General features: G+C 43.2%; 1 protein-coding gene across 6 annotated transcripts in view; it reads right to left on the bottom strand.

The window, feature by feature from the left end:
- The window catches only part of larp1 (La ribonucleoprotein 1, translational regulator), a 176,127-nt gene that overhangs the window by 38,010 nt on the left and 118,270 nt on the right, over positions 1–19,847 (bottom strand). For all 6 annotated transcript variants that reach the window (XR_010976125.1, XR_010976124.1, XM_068043971.1 and 3 more), the window contains 3 exons: positions 10,740–10,884; positions 10,084–10,234; positions 9,632–9,801 (listed from right to left, as the gene is read on the bottom strand). Coding sequence is in view for 4 of the 6 variants with exons in the window: in XM_068043971.1 (XP_067900072.1) it covers positions 9,632–9,801; positions 10,084–10,234; positions 10,740–10,884 (466 nt within the window). In the remaining 2 variants the exon portion in view is untranslated. The remainder of the gene's footprint in view (positions 1–9,631; positions 9,802–10,083; positions 10,235–10,739; positions 10,885–19,847) is intronic.

Below are 19,847 nucleotides of genomic sequence, written 5' to 3'. Positions count from 1 at the left end.
ACACTGTACCTGAACCAGTACCATCAAGCATATCGCACCTGAATCTATACTCTCATCTATATCATACTTAAACTATACTCTCATATTTCACCTGATCCTATACTCTCACTTATATCGCATCCATAGCTATATTCACTTATATCACACCTGAACCTATTTCCTCATATAAATATAGGAAAAGAGAGCTCAAATCCCACAATGACAGAGCACTAATATTTGATTTACACAGAAGCAGTAACAGTTCCAAACCAAGAAAAGCAATAGTCAAAACTTGCCATGTGTCAAACTGGCCTCACTCAGACCCCTCCCTCCTTGTGGTTGTGGCAGTGTGAAGCACCACAATGACATGCCTGTCTTCACTATATTGTTAAAGCGGGTTAATAATAAGCAAGCAAATTCTTGATTGGTCAATCAACTGAAATATTAATTATTACTAACTCTGCATCTGAGGGATGAATGGTATTCTCGAGGCCACAAGTTTGCTTTTAACATTCAACATTGCTTAGAACAATGCCATTTGAAATAGCAAGTTCCCTTTATTTCCCCCAACATGGCTTGGAATCTACAAAGTCACACCCACACCAGCACCTTACATGGATATGATGTCTAGCAGCCAGTAATTCTATTAACTTTTGCATCTCGGTTACTCTGCAGAACTAAGAATGCACAAATACTGATATCAGAGAAGCTTTCTGCAAAAGCAGAATGGTAATAATGGGAGACGTTACTTTTTACTGGGGGAAGATGAACAGCTCGAATCCCAAAGGTAGTGAGTTTTTTTTTTGGAGTAGTTTTGAGACAGTTTTCTGCAACAATATGTTATTGAACCACCAAGGGGGAGACCATATTAGATTTAGTGATGAGTAATGAGCCTGAATTTTGACAACAATCTAACGATAAGGGAACACCTAGCTGCCAATGGCCATAACATGAGTGAATTGAATATTAGGTTTGAGAGGGAGAAGGGCGAGCCACAAACTAAATTTAGGCAAGGTGGTCTTTGAACCTATGAAGCAGAAACTCACCACAGTAAACTGAGACGAAAGGTTAATGGACGAAACTATGATGAACAGTAGAACTCTCCCCCCAAAAGGCTGCTGGGGATCAATTGAAAATTTCAAAACTGAAATTGATCGATTTTTGTCAGGCAAGTGAATTTAGGGATGTGGAACCAAGAAGGGTAAATGGAATTGAAAAACAGATTAATCAAGATCTAACTGAATGACGGAACAGCCTTGAGGGGCTGAATGGACTCCTCCTGTTCCTATATTCCAAACAATCAGCCTGCAACTTGCAGACAACACAACTTGCAGACTTTATTCTGAAATGTAACAGGGAAAGATAGCTTTACGCTCTATACTTTTTACTGATTCACAGGATGTCAGCATCGCTGGGAAAGCCAGCATCGACTGCCCGTCCAAAACTGCCCCCGAGATGCTGGTAGCGAGTCACCTTCTTGAACCGCTGCAGTACCTGTGGCGAAGGTACTCCCGCAGTGCTGTAGGGTTGGGAGTTTCAGGATTCTAACCCAATGACGATGAAGGAACAGCAAGTTTTTCTTAGCCAGGATGGTGTTTGACTTGGAGGGGAACCTGCAGGTGGTGGTGTTCTCATGCGCCTGCGCCCTTGTCCTTCTAGGTGGTAGAGGTCATGGGTTTGGGAAGTGCTTTCAAAGAAGCCTTGGTAAGCTGCTGCAGTGCATCTTGTAGATGGTACACACTGCAGCCACGGTGCACCAGTAGTGGTGGGAATGAATGTTTAAGGTGGTGAATGGAGTGCCAATAAAGTGGGCTGCTTTGTCCTGAATGGTGTCAAGCTTCTTGAGTGTTGCTTGGAGCTGCACTCATCCAGGCAGGTATTCCATCACACTCCTGACTTGCACCTTGAAGATTGTCATGCAGGCCCCCACCTGCCAAGAATGAGGTATATTAATTTTGTCATGTGAACATTGATTTTAAACTTGCTGGGAAGAAGAGAAGGCCTGTTACAAGGGCTGCCAGACACTTAGCTGAAAAACATTTGCATACTATGTTATGATCCTGTAGTTTTTTTTCGGGAAGAATGGTATATGCCTTTAAGGCTGGAAAAAGCGCCGTACTGCTTTAAGGCAGCAAGCTCTAAAGACTAAGTCAAAGAATGCCTTCTCGTTGCCTTGGATACAGCCATTTGGAGACTGGGATTCAAAGGGTGCATTCTCGTTACCTTGGATACAGCCACTCAGACTGAGCATCGAGAGATATATTTGTTACAATTTAATTTTGAACTGGCTTGTAGTGCAAAGAGCCTATTCTAACAGAGGACACAAACAGGCAGCTGTGAGTTAGCACCTGAAAGAAGATCTCTCAGCTCAGTTAAACTGAAGGAAGAGAATTTAATCTATTTATTGTTCTCTCTCAAACTTCTTTAAAAAAACGTCAAGCCAAAACAGAGATCTCTGATAATTTAAAATGAAGGAAGGAAAGTTAGACTGTGACAATATTTTATCCCTCAAAAATTCTAAAGCCAGATTGGTTCTATTGAAATTGGTTGCGCGTTACTGATCTACTATGGTCTTCGCTGGAGAAGGAAAGCATCACTTACTTCTGGAATTAGACTACAGACTGTTCTACTGTTGAAGAATCTTTTTTCTCCCCATCGGACTTCAAGCAATCTTAGACTTTTTAACCTCCGATAGCAGCGTAAATTTGAAAGGACTCTAATTTTTCTATTTTAAATGTTGTTTATATCTTCGTAGTGTTTAAGAATTTAGTTTTTCTAATTAAACAGTTAATTTGTTGATTTAAAGACACCTGGTTTAGTTAGCCTCATTTGGGGGTTAATAGATGGCACAATTTGACTGGGCTTTTCTTTAATGTGGAAAGTTTAAGATGATATGTTAGGCGATCTGAGGAAGGATGGGAATGAATTAACAGTGCGTTTCTCCCACCACAATCAGAATCGTATACTTTGATTGGGGGCTTTGACTGGAGCGGTCGGTCGTAACACAGACAGTGCTTGTGGAGACAAAAGGACCATTCCCTGACACAGTCAACCCACAATTAATTTTGATCACCAGACATTGAAGGTGTAAGGAAGAGCATTTCAGAGACTCCTGATGTGATACAATCCACGGAAGCCAGGACTGGTTAAACCAGCTGATCACATGACTAACTGGCTAGCCCAGGGTTTTTTGAACTAGCCAGAGTTTTGGAACTGAAAGACTGTTTGTTCCTGGAGAAGACCTCTCCTGTCTGCTCCCATCTCTTTCTCACAAGCCTCTGGACCCACTGAGGACACATGAACATCAAGAGAGAAAAGTCTCCTACATCGAACAAGGTTTAAGAATAATACTGGGCCCCAATGAAAAGCAAGACCTACCTACAGTCAAGGACTTTACAGCGAGCCCGAAGAACAGTAACCAAAACCATCTTCAGATAATGCCTCAAATTTTTCCACTTTATTTCTTCTGCTCTTTTCTGTCGCTATCTGTGTGTACTGTGTATGCATGCTAGCATGGGCGCGCCGCGTATCCGTAGGCGTTAACCGAATTAGAGTTTAAGTTAAATAAAATTCAATCTTTTTTCTTTAAACTTAGGAAAACCTACTTGGCTAGTTTCTTTGCCTTAAATTGGAAGTCAGTGAACAAGGATTCACTAAGGGGTTGGGGGTGGGGGGGCTAAAAAAAAAAGTGTTTAAAATTAAACCTGTTATGGTAAGACCAAGTGAAGACTGAAAGGGAACCCTACACCCCTTTCTCACCTGGTCATAACAAGATAGGCTTTGGAGAGTTAGGAGGCGAGTCACTTGCCACAGAATGTCCAGCCTCTGACCTGCTCTTTTAGTCAACGGTATTTATCTGGTTGGTCCAGTTAAGCTTAGGTCAATGGTAACCTGCAGGATGTTCTTGGTGAGGAATTCAATGAGGTAATGCCATTGAATGCCAACAGGAGATAGCTGAACTCTCTCTTATTGGAGATGATTATTGATGGGCACTTAAGTGGCGCAAAATGTTACTGTTACTCAACAGCCCAAGCCCGAATGTTGTCCATGTCTTGCTGCATGCAGGCACAGGCTGCTTCCTTATCAGAAATATTGTGAATGGAACTGAACATGTGCAATCATCCCCACTTTTGATCTTATGATGGAAGGAAGGTCATTAATAAAGCAGCTAAAGATGGTTAGAAATAGGACACTGCCCTGAGGAACTCCTGCTGTGATGTCCTGGGGCTGACGATTGGCTTTCAACAACCACAACCATGTTCCTTCATGCTGTGTAAAGAGTTATCCCCCTGATTCCCAATGACTTCAATTTTACTAGAGCTCCTTGGTGCCACACTCAGTCAAATGCTGCCTTGATGTCAAGGACAGTCACTTTCACCTCATCTGTGGAATCCAGCTCTTTTATCTGTGTTTGGAGCAAGGCTGTAATGAGGTTTGGAGCTGAACAGTCCTAGCAGAATCCAAACTGAACGTTATTTATTGGTAAGTGCCGTTTTTAATAGCACCATCAATGACAACTTCCGTCATTTTGATGATTGAGAGTAAACTGAAGGGGCATCAATTAGCCAGACTGAATTTTTCCTGCATTTTAAGGACTGGAAATATCGGGGCAATTTTGCATTGTTGGGTAGATGCCAGTGTCATAGCTAGTTCTGGAGCACAAGTCTTCAGCACTACAGCCGGGATACTGTCATATGAAAATATATAGGTCTCTCATATCATTACAATCAGAGATATTTCAATTTCCCCTTTTCTCACGTTTTTATTCATTCTGGGATGTGGGCTTCACTGGCAAGATCAGCATTTACTCATTACCCAGAGAAAGTGGTGGATCTGTAGTCACACGTATGACAGACATAGGAACATCTGACTTGCTGGATGAAAAAAAAGGTCCATCTAGTTCTCCTTCTATCATCTTGGTAGTCGCATGGTACAACGTTAATAAAGTTGTTAACTAATCACAGCAATCAATCTCTATCAATTAGTCTACAACAGACCCAAGCACGCAGTGAGAAAAACCCCCAGTGGTGGGGAGCTTAGCGAACCAGAGGTCCCAAGTCATCTGGTCCTCTCAGGCATACTACATTCACCACGTCATATTCTCAAATACTATATCCCAAAATGTTATCTGAAAGGAATCTTGCTAATTTGCATTTGGATGAATCAATACTGACTACTTCCACCATCTCCCCAGGGAGACTGTTCCATAGATGGGACCACTTGCTCACTGAAATACTATTCCCACAGATTAGTTTTGAATTTAAGCCCCTTCAAACCGAGACAGTGTCCCCTGGTTCTACTTCACTGGATAAGGTACAAGATAACCTACTTGTGTATACATGGGGCCGCACAGTGGCGCAGTGGTTAGCACCGCAGCCTCACAGCTCCAGCGACCCGGGTTCGATTCCGGGTACTGCCTGTGTGGAGTTTGCAAGTTCTCCCTGTGTCTGCGTGGGTTTTCCCCGGGTGCTCCGGTTTCCTCCCACAAGCCAAAAGACTTGCAGGTTGATAGGTAAATTGGCCATTATAAATTGTCACTAGTATAGGTAGGTGGTAGGGAAATATAGGGACAGGTGGGGATGTTTGTTGGGAATATGGGATTAGTGTAGGATTAGTATAAATGGGTGGTTGATGTTCGGCACAGACTCGGTGGGCCGAAGGGCCTGTTTCAGTGCTGTATCTCTAATCTAAAAAAAAACATATATGCATAGCATTCGGATTCAGTTTATTCTCTCACAATTATGGTCTGTGCTTTTTTAAAACTTTCAAATGTATTGTAGCTAGTAATGAAATGATTAAAGTTGTTCATCCCCAGAATGATTTAGGGCTTGATGTGTCAGGATACAATTTAGCTGACTATGCTGTTCAACTTTTGCTGAAAGTGCAGGATGAGAGATTTATATCTGTTTCACTAAACTTTGTCAATATATTGTGAAACGAGATAGCCAAGATAGTATCTGTTTCACTAAACTTTGTCAATATATTGTGAAACGAGATAGCCAAGATAGTCTTGAGATAACGAAGTGGACAATACGGCCAAAACAATTAGTTACATGCTTGGTGGTAAACAGAGGGCCATCTGTAAGTTTTGCATGTGTCGTCTCATTTCTGGGGGGGTCTTGCCCAAAATAACGCTTGGCATACCATAATGAATCATCTTGCACACTGCGCATAGAGGACCATAAAGATCTTAAACTTTCCTTCACAATTTGTGGAGTCAGGACCAACGAAGGTTACATCACTACTCAAGAGGGAAAATGGAGGTGATGCTGTTTATTTTCCTGTATGTCTATTGCTCACAGACCCTGTGTGCAAAGACTTGGACAAACACAGCAAAAGGATCGAATTGCAACCCACATTTGTTGTCAGATTCGAATCCTCTTGAAGATGAAAAAATTATCTTGCTTGACATTATCCAGTCCCTTTAGAATCCTTAAAATCAACAATCATATCACTTCTGAACCTCCGCTTTTCCAGGGAGAAAATGTTCAATCACTCCTGTAATCCAAACCCTCCATCCCCTTAATCATTCAGGTTGCTTTCTTCTGCTTTTCTTCAATAGCTGCAATATCCTTTCTGTACTGTGATGTACACAGCATTCTAAGAATGCTCACACCAATGATTTTTAAAATGGCAGGATTACTTCACTATTTAGCTCAATACCCTTTAATACATAACAGCTGATCTGCTTTATTCACTGCCAAGTATTGTTTGCTTCTGTCTATTGTCAATCAGGACTACCAGATCTTCCATTTTGCATGCACACTACTTTTTTCCATTCAAGTAGCAGTCCTTTCTAGGACTTTTGATCCATACTAAGAATAGCAGGTTTTCATCCCTAAGGGACACTCGTAAACGAGTTGGGCTTGTGTGACGATCGAACAACTTCATGGCCACTTTTACTGAGGCCAGCTTTTTATTTCCAATTTTTTTTTTAATGAATTCAAATTTCGCAACTGCCCTGGTGGGATCTGAATTCAAGTTCTCTGCATTACTTGTCCAGTAACATGACCACTACACAACTGTATCCATTCAGGAAGTTACTGCTGATGAAATTAACCTCTAGTCAACAATACTGTGCTCCAGTGGCAGCAGAATGGACACATGTACAGGAGAGGGAGGGATCACGAGCAGCAGAGGATAAACCACAATAGGGTCCTGAGAGGGATGGTTGGTCCAGGATGATGACAGGTCCCTGAGAGAGAGAGAAAGGGGCCAGGATGGCCGTGACAGGGTCCCCCCTTTTTTTACTCAACCACAGGATGAGAGCATCGCTGGTAAGGATTGGCCATCCCTAATTACCTTTGAGAAGGTGGTGGAAAGCCGAGGGCCGAAGGGCCTGTACTGCGCTGTAATGTTCTAATTCTTCTTGAACTGTTGCAGACAGTGTGAATTGTAGCTTTCTATAGCAGTTTTGATATGCCATATCAAGAGTCGAGCACATTGCTGAGAGTCAGTCACATAACACCCAAGTAAAATAACAAGGCTGCCGGCATAGACGGAACTCCCGCCGAAATTCTAAAATACGGCGGAGAAGCGCTCGACACAAATACACGGTCTTATCTCCCTCATCTGGAAGGAGAGCATGCCAGGGATCGCCAAGACGCCGTAATTGCGACCATCTTCAAAAAAGGCGACAAGACTGACTGCAGTAACTACAGAGGGGTATCCCTGTTGTCCGCCACAGAGCACGTCATCGCACGGGTCCTTCTCAACCGCCTCCTCCCCGTTGCTGAAGAGCTCCTAAAAGAATCACAATGCGGATTCTGTCCATCAAGAGGCACAGTGGACATGATCTTCACAGCAAGACAACTCCAAGAAAGATGTAGGGAGCAGCAGCAACCTTTTTACGTGGCCTTCTCTGACCTCACAAAGGCCTTCGACGCTATCGACCAGGAGGGATTATGGAACAGCCTCTGCAAATTTGGCTGCCTGGAGAAATCCATCACCATCTTCCACCTGCTGCACGACGACATAAGCTGTAATCCATGCCAGCGGATCTGCCACTGACCCAATCCGAGAGCAAACTGGGGTCAAGCAAGGCTGTGTCATCACACCAATGCTCTTTACCATCTTCCTCGCCGCAACACTCCATCTCATCTCCATGAAGCTCCATGCGGCAATAGATCTACTTTACACGACGAGTGGAAAACTATTTAACCAACGTCGCCTCCAGTCCAGAACTAAAGCCACTCCTACCCGTCACTGAGCTGCAGTACGCTGACAACGCTTGCTTAAGTGCACGCTCAGAAGCCGAGCATTAAACCCTGGTCCATGCATTCACGCAGGCGTATGAAAGAATGGGCCTTAAGTTAAACATCCGAAAGACAAAGTTCATCTAACCAGCCTGCATCCGCAGCGCAACACTGCCCCGCCCCACTATCAAGATCTACAGCGAGCCACTAGAAAATGTAGATCACTTCTCATACCTTGGGAGCCTCCTCTCAGCAAGGGCAGACGTCGACGATGAAACTCAGCATTGTCTCCAGCGTGCAAGCACAGCCTTCGGTCGGCTGAGGAAAAGAGAGTTTGACAACAAAGACCTCAGACCTGGCACCAAGCCCATGGTCTACAGGGCCACAATGTTACCTGCCCTCCTGTATGCGTCGGAAACATGGACACTGTACAGCAGACATCTCAAAGTCCTGGAGAGATATCATCAGCGGTGCCTCTGCAAGATCCTGCAAATTTAGTGGCAGGACAGGGGCTCCAATATCAGTGTTCTCTCTCAGGCCAATATCCCCAGTATCGAGACACTGGTCATGGCTAGTCAGTTACATTGGACGGGCTACATCGTGTATGTGCCTGACACAAGACTCCCAAAACAAGCTTTCTACTCCGAGCTCTGTCATGGCAAGAGGCTACGCTACAAGGATATCCTTAAAGCTTCCCTGACAAAATGTGACATCTCCACTGATTCGTGGGAATCTCTTTGCCGAGACCGCCCAAAATGGAGAAGCATCCGCGAAGGTGCCAGCCAGTTCGAACAACGTCGACATGCCCAGCAGCGACCAAGCGCAAACAGCGGAAGGAGGGTTCGGAAATTTAAGCAGCCCATTCACTCGTCTCACCAAACACCACCTGTCCCACCTGTGGCAGTGTGTGCAGATCCAGATTTGGACTATTCAGTCACCGAAGGACCCACAACCCTGGAGTGGAAGCAAGTCACCCTTGTTCCCGAGGGACTGCCTAAGAAGATGACGATAGGCCAGAACATGTAAGCATGGCAGATTTCTTTCCCTAAAGGATATTAATGAACCGAAGGGTTTTTACAACATTCCAGTAGTTTCAGCGTCAACATTACTGATTCTAGCTTTTTAATTCCAGATTTATTTAATTAAAATTCCCCAGGTGCCATGGTGGGATTTGAACTCATGTCACTATATTAGTTGGGGCCTCTGGTTGACTAATCCAGTAACATAATTACAATAAAAGCAAAATACTGCGGATGCTGGAAATCTGAAACAAAAACAAGAAATGCTGGAATCACTCAGCAGGTCTGGCAGCATCTGTGGAAAGAGAAGCAGAGTTAACGTTTCGGGTCAGCGACCCTTCTTCGGAACATAATTACAATGCAGTCTCCTCCTCCTGAGGGAGAGAAGCCAGGATGACCATAACAGGACCCTGAAAGGGGGAGAGACTCGAGACTAACCTTTGGTTTTGCGGGAGCTGGCCGATGTCGTTTCTTCACTTCTATCCATGAGTCAGAGTCCAGGTCTGGGAGGCTGGTGGAAAGGCCTTTTGGCAAAGTCTTCAAGTTACTAGGCTCCTCAGTTTTGGAATTTGCAGCACTGCCTGCCCGAGGAGAGCCTGGAGCCGACTCTAAAAGACGGAGGACAGGAGGGGGCAAGAGAGGGAGAGAGTGTTTACACTCTGCTGCCTAGTGCCAAATTTACTAAAAACACACCTATTAGCTCACACCATCAACCTATTAACTCATACCATCCACTCCACTCACCGCCCCCAGCATTACACTCACTCCCACCTCATAACGTGACCCCACCCCACCCAGCGCCTCACTCACTCCCCACTCACCCAAGGTTACACTCACCCCCACGTGTTACACTTATCACCACCACGCCCCCCACCCGACATTACGCTCACCAGTCTGCTTTTTGTAAGTCTGCCCAGGAATGAATTCTGGGCAATTCAGTAAACGTGTGAAGTCCGTCTCTGGGAGGGGCCATTTCTCAGGGTTTTCCTTTTTTCGGATTTTCTTGTCCACCACTTCCACCTCAGTGCTGTCCTTCAAAGCCTGAGGAACAAAACACAGTCCAAATGAGAAACACAATCCAACTAAGAAGTTTAAATTAGGCTAAACAAATAAACTTCAGAAATTTACTGACCAGGCAGCGAAGATGTACAATGTTGCTGATCCCAAACTGGACAGCCCCGGCGAAAAGGGCTAGCCCGGCAGCCCCAGGGTAAATCCCAATTGCACTTTTCAACCTTTTATAATTCTCAGCTTTTTCTAACAGCCCAGTTTTTGTTACAGTTCTGAAAGATTACTTATTATGATGTTGCCACAGTGGCAATGCTTTTTCCAGCCCCTCTGACTACATCTTTAAATCTCTACAACCCCCATTCATTCCCGGAGTGGAAGACCTTTCACATAAACAGTGCTGGCTCACTCTGCAACTTTGATATGGTACAATATATTCTTATTAAACTAAAGAACAGGCATTGCAAGATAGCAGATAATTAGCAATGATTCATGTGTTTAGCGAGCTATGTGGGAGGTGGTAAACATCACCACGCACCTCCAAGATGAGGTTGACGTCAGTGGTCAATGCCTGGACTCGGTGAAAACCTCCAATTAATGAGACTGGCAGGAACCCATCAGCATCCATCTTTCTTCTCAGGAAAAAGTCTCTTTCCAAGTTATCCAGGCTAAAGTAGTACTCTCTGAAACAAAAGAAATCAGTTTACACCATAACTATATAGACAACCCACAGAGTGAACAGTACACAATTCACACACAGTGCATACAGTAAACTGTATGGGGAGGGAGGGGGAAAGGACATACAAATATACAAATTAAGAGCAAGAGTAGGTCACGACCCCTTGAGCTTGCTCCGCCAATCAACAAGATCATGACTGATCTGATTGTAACCTCAACTCCATATTCCCACCTACCGCTGATAACCTTTCACCCCCTTATCAAGAATCTATCTACCTCTACCTTAAAAATATTTAAAGACTCTGTTCCACTGCCTTTTGAGGAAGACATCTGTGTCTTAAATGGGCAACCCCTTAGTTTTAAATAGTGACCCTTAGTTCTAGATTATCCCACAAGAGGAAAATGCTTGTCACATCCACCCTGTCAAGACACTTCAGGATCTTACATGTTTCAAGCAAGTCAGCTCTTACTCGTCTGAACTCCAGCAGTTACAAGCTGAGCGTGTTCAACTTTCCCTAAGACAACCTGCTCATTCCAGGTATTAGACTAGTAAACCTTCTCTGAACTGTTTCCAACGCATATACATCCTTCCTATAATATGGAGACCAATACTGTACAGAGCACTCCAGATGTGGTTTCACCAATGCCCTGCATAACGGAAGCCTAACCTCCCTAACTTTTGTATTCAATTCCCTTCGCAATAAACATTAATATTCTATTAGCTTTCCTAATTACGTCCTGAACCTGCATACTAACCTTTTGCGATCTGCATCTGAGCTCTGTAATCTCTCACCATTTAGATAATATGCTTTTTTATTCTTCCTACCAAAATGGACAATTTCACATTTTCACACATTATACTCCATTTGCCAGATCTTTGCCCACTCACTTAACCAATCGATATCCCTTCATAGCCTCAGGTCCTCTTCACAACTTACTTTTCTACCTATATTTGTGGCATCAGCAAAGTTAGCAACCATACCTTCGGTCCCTTCATCCAAGTCATTTATATAAATTGTAAAAAGTTGAGACTCCAGCACCGATTCTTGTGGCACACCAATCATTACATCTTGCCAAACAGAAAATGACCCATTTATGCCTACTTTCCCATAGTCATAGAGTTATACAGCACAGAAACAGGCCCTTCGGCCCACCGTGTCCACGCCAGCCATCAAGCCTATCTATTCTAATCCCATTTTCCAGCACTTGGCCTGTAGCCTTGCATGCTATGGCATTTCAAGTGCTCATCTAAATACTTCTTAAATGTTAGTCATAGCGTCATACAGCACAGAAACAGGCCCTTTGGCCTTTGTTTCCTGTTAGCTAGCCAATCTTCTACCCATGCCAATATGGCTCCCCCTACACCATGAGCTTTTATTTTCCACAATAACTTTTGATGTGGCACCTTATCAAATGCCTTCTGGAAATCTAAGTACAGTACATCCACCTGTTCCCCTTTAACCACAGCAAATGTTACTTCTTCAAATAACTCCACTAAATTCATTCGACATGATTTCTCTTCCACAAAACCATGTTGACTCTGCCTAATTACCTTGAATTTTTCTAAGTGCCTTGCTTTAACTTCCTTAATAACAGCTTCCAGCATTTTCCCTAAGACAGATGTTAAGCTATCTGGCCTGTAGTTTCCCGCTTTCTGTCTCCCTCCCTTTTCTAATAAAGGAGTTTCCAATCTAATGAAACCTTCCCCAAATCTAGGGAATTCTGGAAAATTGAAATCAATGCATCAACTATCTCAATTAAAAGCAAAATACTGCGGATGCTGGAAATCAGAAATAAAAACATGAAATCTGGAAAAACTCAGCAGGTCTGGCAGCATCTGTGGAGAGAGAGAAGCAGAGTTAACGTTTCAGGTCAGTGACCCTTCTTCAGAACTGGCAGATATTAGAAATGAAAAAGGTTAGAAGCAAGTAAAGTGGGGGTGGGGCAAGAGATAACAAAGGAGAAGGTGTAGATAGGACAAGGTGATCAGAAGGTATTGGAGCAAAGATATGTTAATGGTGTGTTGAAAGACAAAGCATTAGTACAGAAAGGGTATTAACAGACTGAACATTGAACAGCCACAGGTACAAACATGAAAAATACAGTGGGTAAGCAAACTGAACAAACTATGAAATAAAATAAAATAAACACCAAAAAAAATTTTAAAAAAGGAAAAAGAAAAAAATAACTAAAAGTAAAAGTAAAATGGGGGGCCCGTCATGCTGTGAAATTATTGAACTCAATGTTCAGTCCGGCAGGCTGTGGTGTGCCTAATTGGTAAATGAGATGCTGTTCCTCAAGCTTGCATTTATGTTCACTGGAACACTGCAACAATCCCAGAACAGAGATGTGAGCATGAGAGCAGGGGGAAGTGTTGAAATGGCAAGCAACCGGAAGCTCGGGATCCTGCTTGCAGACTGAGCGGAGGTGTTCCGCAAAGCGGTCACCCAGTCTGCGTTTAGCCTCCCCAATGTAGAGACCACATTGTGAGCAGCGAATACAGTATACTATTTTTATTAATACAGTATACTACATTGAAAGAAGTACAAGTAAATCGCTGCTTCACCTGAAAGGAGTGTTTGGGGCCTGAGATAGTGAGGAGAGAGGAGGTAAACGGGCAGGTATTACACCTCCTGCGATTGCAGGGGAAGGTGCTGTGGGAAGGGGATGAGGTGGTGGGGGAAATGGAGGAGTGGACCAAGGTGTCACGGAGGGAACGATCCCTTCAGAATGCTGACAGGGGAAGGGAGGGGAAGATGCATTTGGTAGTGGCATCACCCTGGAGTTGGCGGAAATGGCGGAGGATGATCCTTTGGATATGGAGGCTGATGGGGTGGAAAGTGAGGACAAGGGGAACCGTGTCACGGTTCTGGGAGGGAGGGGAAGGGGTGAGGGTAGAGGTGCGGGAAATGGGCATCAACTATCTCAATAGCCACTGCTTTTAAGACCCTAGGATAAAGTCCATCAGGACCCAGGGACTTGTCAGCCTGCAGCCCCAACAATTTTCTCACTACCACTTTCCTGATCATTGCAATTTTCTTGAGTTCCTCCCTCCCTTCCATTTCCTGACTTAGCTATTTCTGGGATGTTACTTGTATCCTATTGAAGACTTATGCAAAATACCTATTCAATTCATCTTTCATCTCCCTATTTTCCTTTATTAATTCCCCAGACTCTCATTCTATAGGACCAACACTCAACTTTGTTAACTCTTTTCTTTTTAAAATATCTATATAAACTCTTACGATCTGTTTTCATATTCCTAGTTAGCTTTCTCTCCTACTCTAATTTTTCTCTCCTTATTAACCTTTGTCATTCTTTGCTGCTTTTTATATTCCGCCCAATCTTCTGACCTGCCATCCATCTTTGCACAATTATATGCTTTTTCTTCAAGTTTGATACTTTTAAACTTTTTTTTAGTTTACTGCTTATGGTGGGTCCTCCTCCCCCTGGAATTTTTCTTTTGTTACGACCGAGGTGGCAGGAGTGCACTGTTTATTCTAGTTCCACTTCTCCGTGGGTCACAACATATAGATTAGATTAGAGATACAGCACTGAAACAGGCCCTTCGGCCCACCGAGTCTGTGCCAAACATCAACCACCCATTTATACTAATCCTACACTAATCCCATATTCCCAACAAACATCCCCACCTGTCCCTATATTTCCCTACCACCTACCTATACTAGTGACAATTTATAATGGCCAATTTACCTATCAACCTGCAAGTCTTTTGGCTTGTGGGAGGAAACCGGAGCACCCGGAGAAAACCCACGCAGATACAGGGAGAACTTGCAAACTCCACACAGGCAGTACCCAGAATCGAACCCGGGTCCCTGGAGCTGTGAGGCTGCGGTGCTAACCACTGCGCCACTGTGCCGCACCCCCCCCATATTTAATTTTTTTCCCCACTTACCGATACGGCCAATCATAGACTCTATTTTTATCCCAGAATAAAACACACCAACCAGATTTCTTTAATAAACAACAAAATTATCACTTTATTACAATGCTTCATTACTGGTTAAGACAAGCATAAACACACAGACTGAAATATTAAAGTTCCCTTTTTACCGTTGTCCCTCACATACACACATGCACCCCGGTTAACTGGAAAAATAAAGGGATTTGCATTTTAGAGCTCTATTACTAAAAAAAAAAACACTTGGGTTAAATACTTGCTAATTCTTGAAGAAAGAGAAGATATGAAAAGATGTCCTTAGTTTTGGTTTGGCATCCCAAATGCGTATAGACAGTTGTCAATGGGACCTTCCCAGAACAATTCTTTCCAGGTGATGTTGAAAATCAGTTTGGGTAGGCTTCCAGGAAAAGCAGTAATATAGGTTTCAGACACAGGCCTTACAGGAGGAATGCAGCAACAGATTAGTCTGCTTCTTACATTTGCTCCTCAGCTTCTTGAGAAATGGAAATTTGGCAGGTTTTTTTTCAAAGAGCTGGAACAGACTGAGTTGGGGTGGTTTGTTGTTCTTGGCAAGTTTTCTCCAACAGTCTTTTCAAACCATTGTTCATACCCCAACTCACTGTCCAAAGTGAAACCATAAACAATGTCACAAGGGACAAGCCTCCTGACCTCTATAAATCTTCACCTATCACTTCTCTGTAAACATCTTCCCCAAGTCAAAAACAACCCTTATGGGTAATTATTTGAAAACAGTTGCCTTACAATAACTGTTTGCGTTCAAACCTCTGTGACTCTTGGAAATAAATACACATGCATGGAACCCTTTTCAGTTTTAAAACACAAATTCTCAAAATGTAACAAAAAATGGAATCACTTATAACACTTTCTCATTGGAATGTATCTATTCTGCTTATTCTTAAATATTCCCTTTAAATGTCTGCCACTGCATCTCTATTGGCCTATCTATCCCTTAACCCAATTTGCCAGTTCACTTTAGCTAGCTCTGCTTTCATGCCCTCATTTGCTTAAAATACTAGTCTTAGACCCATCCTTCTCTCCCTCAAAATGAATGGAAAATTCAATCACATTATGATTGCTGCTGCCTAGGGCGTCTTCACTATGAAGTCATTAATTAATCCCATCTTATTGCACAATATCAGGTCTAGTAATAGCCTGCTCTCTGGTTGGCACCAGAATGTGCTGTTCTAAGAAACTATCCCAAAAACTTATATGAACTCCTCATCTAGGCTATCCGTGCCCATCTGATTTTTCCAGTCTATATGAAGATTACAATCCCCCATGATTATCGCCATACCTTTCGGACAAGCTCCCATTATTTCTTCCTTTATACCCGGCCTACCTTGTGGTTACTGTTAGGGGGCCTGTACACCACTCCCACGTGACTTCTTGTCTTTATCATTTCTCATCTCGGCCCAAACTGCTTCTACATCCTATTTTCCTGAACTTAGATCGTCCCTCTCTATTGTGCTAATACCATTAATTAACAGTCACCCCTCCACCTTTTCCTACTTCCTGTCCTTCCTAAATATCATGTACCCTTCAATATTCAGGTCCCAATCTATGTCACCCTACAGCCATGTCTCTGTAATGGTGATCAGCTCATACTTATTTATTTCTATTTGCACGATTAGTTCATCTGTTGTTTTGAATGCGACGTGCATTCACATACAGGGCCTTTAGTTTTGTCCTTTTATAATGTTGTAACCCCTAGCCTTTTCTGCTGATTTACTCTTAGATTTATACTCTCTGTCCCTTCCTGCCATGGTCTGTTTATCATTTCCCATATTAGTACCTTTCTCTCTTGCCTTGTCTCTACTCTTTGATTTACCACATCTTCCCAAATTTGATCCCCACTATTTAGTTTAAAACCCTACTACCCCAGTAATGCAGCTCACTAGAACACTGGTCCCAGCATGGTTCAGATGTAGGCCATCCCAATAGTACAGTCCCCATTTTCCCTAGTGCCCCACGAACTGGAACCCACTTCTACCACTCCAGTCTTTTAGCCACGCATTCATTTCTCTAATCTTATTTTCCCTATGCCAATTTGCACGTAGCTCAGTTAATAATCCAGAGATTATTCCCTTTGAGGCTCTGCTTCTTAATTTGGTGCCTGGTGACTCATAGTGACTATGTAGAACCTCTTTCCTACCTGCCTATGTTGTTGATACCTATATGGACCACAACGACAGGATAATCCTGCTCCCACTGGAGACCGGGGGGCGGGGAGCAGGGGTGCTAATGGTGTCAGGGAGCTGGAGGGTTGTTGGGGGAGGGGGGGGGGGTTGTGGAGTGGAAGACAGCCGGGATGTGAGGAGCAGTGCAGCCAACGAATTTGAACTAAAGGTTAAATTTGTCATCTCAGTTAAGAGCATCATTTTCTTCACTAACAAATCTATCTAAGAGAACACAAACTAAGTAGAGGTAACCAACATTAAAGGGATTCATTTCCATTAAATAAGTACCTACTTTACATAAATAATCAGACAATTTGCTACTTAATTTCCAATTGAACAAATCCATCAACTAATTCTAGAGCCCAAGCGATTCTATTTGTTCTACATATAAATTAATGTTAACTAATAAATAAAATGAAGGCTATAAATAGTAGCTGAGTCAGGATGTCAGGACTACATTATATCGAAGTTTGGGGACAAGATTTTTCCGGATTTCCATATCTGCAAGAATTATGTCTGCCTTAGAGTCATAGAGTTATATAGCACAGAAATAGGCCTTTTGGCCCATCATGTCTGTGCCGGCCATCAAGCACCTATCTGTGCTAATCTGGATTTCCAGCACTTGGCCCGTGGCATTTCAGTGCTCATCTAGATACTTCTTAAATGTTGTGAGGGTTCCTGCCTCTACCATCTGTTCAGGCAGTTTGTTCCAGATTACAACCACCCACTGGGTGAAAACTTTTTTCCTCAAATCTCCTCCAAACCTCCTGCCCTTACCTTAAATCTATGCCCCCTGGTTATTCACACCTCCGCTAAGGGAAAAAGTTTCTTCCTATCTACCCTATTTATGCCCCTCATAATTTCATATAACTCAATCAGGTTCCCCCCTCAGCCTTCTCTGCTCTCAGGAAAACAGCACTAGCCTACCCAGTCTCTCTCCATCGCTGAAATGCTCCAGCCCAGGCAACATCCTGGTGAATCTCCTCTGCACCCTCTCCAGTACAATCACATCCTTCCTATAGTGCCCAGAGCTCCAACTGTGACCTAACTAGCATTTTATATAGCTCCATCATAACCTCCCTGCTCTTATATTCTATGCTTCAGCTAATAGGATATCCGATAACTAGGGGGATAGGGTCCTCTGTAGCCACTATTGAGAGTGCCAAAGGGAAAGTTACCTACTTGGTGCCAGGGTAAAGGATATCACTGAGCAACTGGAGAGGAACTTGGCAAGGAAGGGGGAAAATCCAATTGTCGTGGTCCATGTGGGACCAATGACACAGCGAAGAGGGAGGAGTCCTATGTGTTGTCAAGAAAACCCTATATGCCAAATGGGAAATATAAATTTCATTGGTTGGAAGCTTACCTTAAACTTCTAATGGGAAAAAAATCCGACATTAACTTTTAAAAAAGCTAACAACCAAGATGTCCACTACAACTTGTATCTGAAATACCAGGAGATTGAACTGGAGACAGACAGTCTAACAAGAAGCCCATCCAGGACATTGTTTGCTCTAAGTGATTGAATTACCTAAAATGGCTTCATTAGCACAACAGTCAAGACAACCATCAGACATTAACTTTGGAAGAGCCAACCCCCTCCAACTGGCATCCTGGGGCATGTGGAACCTTGAATTTCATTAGAAGATTCCAAAAAACTTCATTAGAATCAAAGGGGATTTAGAGAACCATGTGACCGTCTGTCCATTTCTGAAGGAACTAGAAGTTTTGTTACAGATAGAAGACAAGCAGTAACACAGTGTGCAACAGCAGAAAGTTGCGTGCTTCCCTTTCTCTTTCTCCCCCCAAAAAACACCAAGTTTGAAAACCATCTGTGACTGGGGGATCCTCCAAGCCCACAGACCGCTACAGCCAGAAACCAGAGGAAGATTCTGCCTTCAGGAAAACCCTGAACAAAGCAAGCCAGCCAAAATACACTTTAACCAAGAACTTCAGGAATACAGTTTCAGCCGAGGACTACTGGATCATCCACTTTACAGAGTGTATTTAAGTTCCATTTATTCTGGGCTGTAATCCAACCACCAAATCTATTTTCCCTCCTGTAATCTGTGTGTGTGTGATTCTCATGTGAATGCGTAGCATATTTTTTAGTATTTTTAAATCAGGTTACTGTGTTACGTATAATAAACTTACCTCTTGTTTAAACTCAAGAAAACCTGCCCGATTGGTTCTTTCACAATTACAGTAAAGATAAAAGGTAAAACACTCACAGAGGTGGTAAGCACCTCTGTTTAAAAGAAATAAACCCTGTTGTGGTCAAATAAGAGGAAGGGACAAGAGGGGGCCTGAGACCCCCCCCCCCCCTCACTCCTCACCTGGCCGTAACAGTGTGCATTGGGGTGCTGGTATAACTGAGTTATGCAACAGAGCAGCAGTAAGCTAACCTACAATGTTAGCTGAACTGGACTGTGTAACTAGGCGAGAGGTAGAATGTTGCCACTGCTGAGACATACAGAGTGTGCTTTCAGAAACTAACAGTTCCACAGCCAAGAAAAGCTGCAGGATAAAGGCCAGGGTTCACACCTGAAGTGGACTGTGACACTACTTCACTTTCCTGATGCAAGCGGGATCAATAGAAAGCTTCTGGATTCTGACATAACCACATTGGGTTCAAAAGTTCACTTTTACATTTGGCAACAGCACCCGTCAGAGCACTGATCAAACTCCACGCCATGAATCAGAACTACAAGCACCACAGATTCCATGGTGCATTGTAGGATTTCTGATCATATCTCAAAGTTCCAAGTTCAAAAACTCATAACAGCTCTTATAAAACAATCTGGCTGCTTGCTGGATTCAGGCCGACTTGAAAATCCACGAAAAAAAA

This window comes from Heterodontus francisci, chromosome 12 (assembly GCF_036365525.1).
Source record: "Heterodontus francisci isolate sHetFra1 chromosome 12, sHetFra1.hap1, whole genome shotgun sequence".
Taxonomy (NCBI): domain Eukaryota; kingdom Metazoa; phylum Chordata; class Chondrichthyes; order Heterodontiformes; family Heterodontidae; genus Heterodontus; species Heterodontus francisci.
The sequence above is the reverse complement of the archived record's forward strand: the minus strand, read 5'-3'. Positions and strand labels throughout refer to the sequence as shown.